Source organism: Thrips palmi, unplaced genomic scaffold (genome assembly GCF_012932325.1).
Source record: "Thrips palmi isolate BJ-2018 unplaced genomic scaffold, TpBJ-2018v1 HiC_scaffold_18, whole genome shotgun sequence".
Classification (NCBI taxonomy): domain Eukaryota; kingdom Metazoa; phylum Arthropoda; class Insecta; order Thysanoptera; family Thripidae; genus Thrips; species Thrips palmi.
This window is the reverse complement of record NW_023144627.1, coordinates 2,823,981-2,832,690: the sequence shown is the minus strand read 5'-3', so window position 1 is coordinate 2,832,690 and position 8,710 is coordinate 2,823,981. Positions and strand designations below refer to the sequence as shown.

The window sequence follows — 8,710 nt, the reverse complement described above, 5'->3', positions numbered from 1 at the left end:
AATTATCATTTCATTGGATATGACTTGACCATCCTTAAGAGCATTCTCAGGCCGAATTCGTCAATATTAAAACCTTTTTTGATGTGCCGACAGATCCCCGTCCAGCATCAGCCCGCAGTGGCTGCCCCGCCCCAAGCTCGGGACTGCATTCAGGAGTTGGACCTGAACAATGTCAGTCACGCTGTACCAGACAGACGGCAGGCAGAGAAGGCGGCCACGCTGGCCCGCGTGTGGGTGCATGGGGTGAGTCCGGCTGCTGGTGCGCCTTGAGGCCCTCTGTTGTCTCCCTCCACCTCCCTTCGTGTCGCTGATGCCGTCTGTCTGCAGGTGCGGCGGATGTTCTGGGTGTCGTGCAACGCTGACCCTGCCTGGGTCCTGGACGTGCTGCGGAGAGCCGCCCCGACGCTGGAGGAGCTTCACATTAAGAATCCCCGCGAGCAGCACCTTCTGGCTGTGCACGCCATGCGTGGACTGCGGCGGGTGGCCTTGCGGTGTCACGACGGTGCCCTGGACGCACAGCCCCCCGCGCTGCCCGCCCTGCCACGAGGCGGCCTCAAGTGGCTGCGTGTAGTTGGACTCCCCCGGGCCACCCTGGTCTCCCTGCTGCAGGCCCACAGTGCCTCGCTGGACGTGCTGTGGCTTCACGTCGGCACTCCGGGGGGCGGGCGGTGGCCTGTAGGATGCGACGACCTGGATGCCCTGCTGGGTCAGTGCGGCCTCCGCGTGTCTAGGGTCGTGCTGTGGAGGGGGCACTTCGCCAGCCACTTCGAGTCAGACTGCCCTGCACAGGTGTCCGCGGTGCGGCGCGTGCTGCCGGCCGCCACGGTGCAGTGCGAAAAGTGTGACGAGGTTAAATGGGAAAAGTTTTAGGCACTGCGTGAGCACGGCGCGCGCGGGAGGGGCACAGGCAGGGCACGGCAGCCGGCGAGACCCTCCAGTGTGTCGTGCGGCGGGCTGCCCGTTGGGGGAAGCGGTGCACAGTGCAGTGGCCTCGCAGAGAGTACTCTACGTGCCTCAAGCCCTTCAAGATTTGCTGGTTTCTGAGCGTTTGAAGTTGAACTGCCGCGCACAATCTGTCCTTACATTTCGTTTGCTGTCACATAATAGACTATTCTAGTCGTGGCTGAGTGAAGAACAAGAAGAATCACAAAAGACGCAATTTAGGGCATTTAAAGTGAATATATTTGATGAAATATGTTGCATTTACTAGAAAATATTTGAATTAACTTCTACCAAGCAAGGGGACTTAAACATTTGAAGTAAAAGTGCAAAAAAAGTACACTTTTGTGATTCTTCTTGTTCTTCACTCAGCCACGACTAGAATAGTCTATTGTTTTCTGTCCTTAAAAAAGGCTTGGAAGAAAAGACAGGAATGCACAAGTGCCTTGGCTCGCGCGCTCCGGACTTGTAAAATCCCGTCTTATCAGTCTTTGTGTTGGATGGATTTATTGAGTTGAATTAGTTGTGCAGTGATTTTCCAAATATGCTGTGTCAGTTTCCACTGAAAGATGTCTTTAGTTTGACCGCGAGACATTTGTTCGTTGCAATTCGTTTCCTTTCATTTTTGGAAGAATGAAATGTTAGTGTGAAAGCTTTCGTTTTGTATACGAGGTTCCACTTTATCATAGTGTAGTTTTACGTTGTTGGTTTTTCCGTGTGTTCTCTTTGATATCGAATACACGGTTTAATATAACTGCTGACTTTCCCGCGAAGATGCCATTGTTCTTCTTCGGATGAGTAAACTGTTCCATTTATTTTTCACAACTGTTACTGTTAATTTCTTGAACTGTTAAGGAAAGTAAATTGTTTCCACGGCTATTAATTACTTACTTTCCACTATTTTTTAAACTTTTGCGTGTAGCAAACCTTCCTTAACTTGCATCCCTTTCAATAAATATTGTCGAAACAGCATATCCGTTTTATTGTCCAGTGACTTGGCCAAACAGCCTCTTACATAATATAATAACGTGAATTTAAATTTTTCGTAGTTGTTTGCCCCTTGTACCGTGCTCCACCCCTCAGCTGACTATCTACTAAATGCATGGGAGAATTTCTCCTCTACACGAAGCTAATTGGAGACTTCAAGAGTAGTGGTTCGCTTGAATGAAAGGTACAACTCCGCTTCCGTTTCACCAGTGTGCCTGAGCGTGGTACACACAGCGCCCTTTCTCGTCAATCCGGTTGGAGTCGCCGCTCTTGCGGCACAGGAAGCCACCGCACAGTGGGCCAGAAGACCGGTGGAGGCGGCCAAAACTCTTGACGCGTTTTGAGCTCCAGAGTCGCTAAATGGGACTCGAACCGAACGTGTGACCCCACCAATGAATTGCTCTCCGAACGAGGAATCCATTGGTGGGGTCACACGTTCGGTTCGAGTCCTGTTTAGCGACTCTGGAGCTCAAAACACGTCGAGAATTTTGGCCACCTCCACTGGTCTTCTGGCCCACTGTGCACCGCAGCAGTTTCCTCGCCAGCCGTTTCTCGCCATCGCACGGCCCGTCCTCCGCCACGCAAGGCACGTGGAACGAGACGTCACAGTGTCACAGCAGTTACTACACTGCGAGAAAGAAGTACAGAAAAAGTACGGAACATGTCTGGTGAACACACGAAATGTTTATGTAGAATTTTGTACGCGCCACTGGCACGACTTTGTGCATGGGAAATTGGCATAATATTATGCGTGAAGCGTAAATTTAGGCGAATTGCTGCACAATTCTATGCACACGCAGGTTTAAAATCGTGCATCACGACGCACAAAATTCCACATAAACATTTGGTGTGAATAATTTGCCCGGACCGTCCGTACCTGTCCAACTGCGGAACTTCTGTACTTCTTTTCCGTACCCGATTACATACGATTGGAACCGGGACCATACTTTCGTATATATTTGTCGGTACACACACTAAATGTTTATGTGCAATTTTGTACTTGGTGATGCATGATTATAAACCTGTGTACAATCGTGCATAAAATTGTGCGTGAATTTGCATAAATTTATGCATCTTTACGAATGATATTATGCAAATTCCACCTGTGCACAAAATCGTGCAAGTTGCACGGACAATTTTTTTTTGTTATAACAAGCTACTTATGTTTGAGAAGCCCGAAATAAAGTGCACCTTCAGTACACATCGTGAAACAGTGCGCCACTTCTCTGCTAATAAATCCGAAAGCACATACTTCTGACAGCCCATTGACAGTCAGTTTTAAGCGAGATGAACCCTTACCATTTCCATTCGGCATAGCATCTGTGGTTGCTGACATGCTGATAGCAAGAGCGAACAAAACCCAAAGGACTCGGCGCATCTTGGTCAGAGACGGAATCCTAAAAGAAGAGTCACTGTGAGAATCAAGTTGACACTTATTGCTCCATATGTGATAATTGAAAATTGAATACGGATACGTGCACTCCAAAAAGCCTTCGAAGAAAATTAAGGCAAAGTAGAATCGCTTCCTTGTACGATTCGACTCCCCATAGTGAGATTACGTTTCCCTCAGTTAACATCTCAAGCCTAGAGCAGAAGATCCCAGTCCGTCAGTCTAAGTTTGGGCACAGTGGCTCAGGGCGTAAAGGCAGCGGCTGCCTCGGATGAGGACCTAGGTTCGCGTCCCACGGAAGAAAATATTTTCCTTAGTTGACCGCTTAATTGCTGAAGCGGTCTAAGTTTGGGCAGAACGTGTGTTGGCTAGGCTATCAGGTGGCTCAGTGAGCAGAGGTGTCTGCCGCGCTGAGAGAGACTGGGGTTTGAGTCACAACATTTTTCTCAGCCAGCTTGTTTATACATCTTAAGGGGAGGTTCTGGTGAAAATGCTATTTTCTCTTAAATAGGTCCCACTGTGAAAATTAGTTAAAAATTTGATGTCTTACCAAGTAATTAATAAAAATTTTCACTGGGGACTCACATTCTGTGCCCTGAACCCAGTCGAAGAGTCTTTTTGAGCCTATTTTGGGTGTAACTTTAAAAATCTTCTTGCGCATACTATTTTGTCGTAAAAGGTTGGCCTTGACATTTTTCACTTCTTCGATTCATTTTTAAAAAATGTCGGCATGCACAACTCAAACTGTAAATTACATTTTCATTCGCAAGCTTTCTAACCAAGCATTTCACTATAATTGATCAAAAATGTACAAAATTGACAAATTTTAGGGACTTTTCAGCTTAAAAAGCTTACAGTTAATAATATAATGGGAATTTTGAGCTATGCATGCCGGAATTTTTTGAAAATGAATCGAAGAAGTGAAAAATGTCAAGGTCAACCTTTTACGACAAAATAGTATGCGCAAGGAGATTTTTTAAGATAGAGCCAAAATAGGCTCAAAAAGACTCTTCGGCTGGGTTCAGAGCCTGGCATGTGCCTTCAAAAGTCAAATTTTAGTCTCCTAAAAGAAAGATTTTATATTCCGAACAAATTGTGACAGTGGAATCCATTTGGAAAATAGCAAGATTTTCACCAGAACCTCCCCTTAAGCCCGGTACCACCACTCTAAGATTAATCGCATCACATCGCAGTGGCTGGTTGGCCGAGATGGTAGAGGAGTCGACCGGCGGGAAAAGATCCTGGGTTCGACTCCCAGGTGAGCGAATCTTTTCTTCTGTTTACTTCTCAAACCCGGTGTGTACCATCACTCTAAGATTGATCGATCCTCTTCGCAGTGGGTCGGTGGCCGCGATGGTAGAGGAGTCGGCCAGCGGGAAGAAGTCCTGGGTTCGAATCCCAGCCGTATGAATGTTTTCCTCTGTTTACTTCTCAAACCCGCTACCATCACTCTAAGATTGATCGAGTCAACCTGCAGTGGCTCGGTGGTCGAGATGGTAGAGGAGTCTGCGGGCGGGCGGAAGTCCTGGGTTCGAATCCCAGCCGAACGAATCTTTTCCTCTGTTTACTTCTCAAACCCGGTACCATCACTCTAAGACAGGACGCGCTAGGTAGGTGTGTTGTCGTAGCTCAGGTGGCAGAGCGATGGGCCGTGGAGGCTGGTTGGAGGCCATGCGGCAGCACACGATTCCCGTTGGACCTGGTTCGCCACCAGCCAGGTCAGGTTGCTGACCCTTTATGATTGCCTTACTCCACTCTCCTTCGGGGAGGGGGGTAAGGGGGGAGGGGCCGACGGCGGGAACTCTTTTGCATCCGAGTGTCCGCTAGCACAGAGAAGCGCGCCACCGAGGTAGGCCACCCATTAGACACGCGTGGGTGTTGGGGCACGGGCAGAGGGAGAGAGGGAGAGGGAGCGAGAGAGTCGCGTCCCCTACGCGTCTCTTACATACGGGCGCGTCCCTTGTCTCTTGTTTGGACGCGACACTTATTATAGGGAGGAGAGACGCGTCTCGCCACTGGGGAGGGCGGGACGCGCCGTCAAGGTAGGCCACCCACCTGGCACGCTGCTGCAAAAGCGCCGCGGCGAAAAAAAGAAGCCCACACCTAGCCGGGACTTGAACCCGCGTACTTCTAACCACAGCCGACACATCAGCCGACTGAGCCACCGAGGCCCGAATTGATTGACGTCCGTCCAATCTTAGAGTGATGGTACCGCATTCAAGCAGTCAACTGAAGAAAATGTTTCTTCATCCGGGTTTCGAACCCAGCTACTTCTCTCCACGGCCAACCTCTCAGCCCACTAAGCCACCGAAGCTCCTGTTAATGACTGCCGGTCTAATCTTAGAGTGATGGTACCGCATTCAAGCAGTCAACTGAGGAAAATGTTCCTGCACCTAGGATTCGAATCCGGGTGCTCTCGCGGGGCGTCCGCTTCCTCTGCGCTCTCAGCCACCGAGATATTGGTAGGGGGTTCGCCGATGTTGATACTGGTGGCACGGGATTCAAAGTTCAAGTGAGGAAAACGTTTCTATGCCTGGGATTTGAACCAGTTACCTCTCTCGGGGCGGCCGCTACCTCAGCGGGCTGAGCCACCAAACCACACGATCCTTCCACGCCCAACCTCAGGCCTGATTCTTTGGGTTCGAAACTCAGGAAAAGTTTGGAGTCCACGGGGCTCGAACCCGCGCTCTCCTCATGGCAGCCGACTCCTTTGCCCACTTTTTTTTTTTGAAAACATCAATATATTTCATTAACAATAATATAAAAATAATAAATAAAATAAATACATATTGTAAGCTCAGGTACTTCATTTCTTCTTGTTACTATCTTGATGTTTGAACATGATTGAGAAACGGTTAAAAAACTTGAAGTGCTCGGTAAAATGGACGCCACATGATGCTTCTCTGCTCCAGGACAGCGGCGGCGGCGAGGGGCTTATTACCACCGAAGTGGGTTCGGCCCCCCGTGCCCTACGCCAACCTGAAACAGAGAAAACATCATGTGAGCGTCCAGAATTTAAAAACATTTACAGGCCAATAAATAAAAGTAGCGGTTAAAAAGAATACGGTAAAAGCTGGATACATAAAAGAGCACTATTAAAACACATTGAAATAAAAGGGTAAATAACAATACTTAAAAAGGCGGAACACTTAACTAGTCTAGTCCTTCTCTGTGGCCCATTTCTTGTTACTCGTCACCTCACACCACGAAGGCAGCCAGCCCGCGCTGCAGCGCCGCCGGGCAGGCGGGGCGCGCCAGGGCCTTGGCCTTGGCCTTGATGACGGAGCGCGCGAAGCTGGCGGCGTCCGTCCTCGCCGCGGTGACCACCTGGTGGACATGGTGACCCGCGACCCACGCCGCCGTCGCGTGCCGGTTGGGGTCGTCCGGCGCGAAGGCGGGCTGCAGCAGCGTCCTGGGCGTGGCCGTGCTGCCCAACAGCCTGGTCAGGGTGGCCCTGGTCCAACGCCACGCGTCCCGGATCGCGCTGCACCTGGCCAGGCGGTGCGCGAGCGTGTCCGGCGCGGCGCACCTCGGGCATGTCCTGGTGTCGGAGCGGCCGATGCGCTGGAGGCGGTGCCGTGTCGCAGGCAGGTCGTGGACGGCCTTCCACCAGGAGTCCTGGACGTCCTCTGGGATGGCCTCGTGACGGACGTTGGCCCAGACGCACTGCCACTGCACGTCCGGGGCCTTAGCGACCACCCTGGGCACCGGGGCGGGCGCCGCGTTGACCAGCTCGGTGTAGATGGCCCGGATGGCGGTGCGCGCGTCCACCTCTGGCTCCGCCGCGGCCGCCGTCGTCCTGCAGGCGTGGAAGGCCGTGAAGTGGGCCGCCGCCGGCCAGACTCGCCGCTGCAGCACTCCGAGCGGGAACGCGCCCAGCAGCACCTGGAGCCACTCGCCCGCGAAGCTGTCCGGCGTGTCGACCAGCACGCCCTGCCAACGGCCAGTGAACAGCGCCAGGCACTTCTTCTGCACGACGGGGATGCCCAAGCCGCCCTGCGCGCGCGGGGTGCACGCGATGGCCATGCTGGTGGTGAAGAGCTGGCCGCGCCACAGGAACCTCGCCGCCGCCCGCACCACGTCGTCGGACACGCCCTTGGACACGGGCAGGACCTGCGCCACGTGCCAGAGCTTGGACAGAGCGAACATGCTGACGTACCGCGCCCGCTGCGTAGGCCCCAGTGCCCGCGCCGCGTTGGCGAGCAGCACGCCTCGCACGCCGGCCAGCACCGCCGCCCAGTTGTCCTTGGTGGTGGTCTTGACGTTCTCCTGGAAGGTGACGCCGAGGACCTTCAGCTTGTCGGTGTAGGGGAAGGCGAGGGGCTCCGCCTTGCACCAGCCTCCGGCGGCCAGCACGCCGCACTTGTCCGGGCACTCAGCTACCAACTCGCTTGGTGAGGATTGCCACGAAACTTGTACTGATGATTACCAGATACAAGTGGCAAACTGTGAAAAGATTCTGGGATTCTGGGAAGAAAAGTTTCTGGGATTCGAACCAAGATCATGCCCATACTCTGCAAACCTTGGTGAATGCCTGCAGGCACACACTTCCTGGTGTCGGGTTGGGTATCCGATGTCACTGCCTCTGCCACAACTGCTACGTACTTCTCGCTACAACTGTTAAACTGCTATGTGCTATTGCTGCATTTGCACTTGCTTTGGTATACGTCCGATTGCGAAACTGTTGGCTGCGGTCGAGAGTCAAAGCTAGCTGATTTAACAATCACAGGTGATTGTCTGCTAAAAAGTTGGTGAGAAGGGAAATTTTACGTTAAAAAGTGGGAAAAATAAAAAAAATGGACTTGGCAACATTGGGCCGGCCTCCAGGTCGCCGCCCTCGTTTTTTTTCCACTTCAGAGTAATATTTTGTTTTACACTTATAGCATACGTCTAGAGTAGACTGGGCACGCTGGATTCCCGGCGAGGTTAACCTCTCGACTAATACTCGCTTTGAGGGAGGTTTTGGTCATCCGGGAAACAAATACTGTAGTTATTTATACTTTAGGTTAGGGTTCTTCTTCAAGAAGCACACGATGTTGAGAGATTCAGTTTTAGCTATTTATTCAAGTCAGTACTGGACAAGTGTGATAGACACAGTGACACCGGAAAAGGAAGACAGAATAAAACAAAATGGAGGCTCCAGCAGGGTGGAGATAGTATGATAAACTCGAGTCTACAAGTATGGGAAATTGTCACATCACAACAAATACATCTGGTGTGCACGCTTTGTTCGACAGCGTATTGCCGATAGAATGACAGGGCAGAACGGTATATTCTTGAATACCGCGAACAGTGCGCGGAAATGTTCACGGAACTCGCCCTTCATGCCTTGCGACTCAAGTCAGTTTCGTGCATGACGGTGCAGTCGTTATTGGCCTATCGTGTCACGGCCAA

At 51.5% G+C, this 8,710-nt stretch overlaps 1 protein-coding gene across 1 annotated transcript in view; it reads left to right on the top strand.

Annotated features, from left to right (window-relative positions):
* The window catches only part of LOC117644241, an 11,137-nt gene extending 9,256 nt beyond the window's left edge, over positions 1 to 1,881 (top strand). The window contains exons 2-3 of the mRNA XM_034383515.1: positions 94 to 243; positions 328 to 1,881. Of these exons, the coding sequence (XP_034239406.1) occupies positions 94 to 243; positions 328 to 870 (693 nt within the window). The 3' untranslated portion in view covers positions 871 to 1,881. The remainder of the gene's footprint in view (positions 1 to 93; positions 244 to 327) is intronic.
* Positions 1,882 to 8,710: the final 6,829 nt, after the last annotated feature.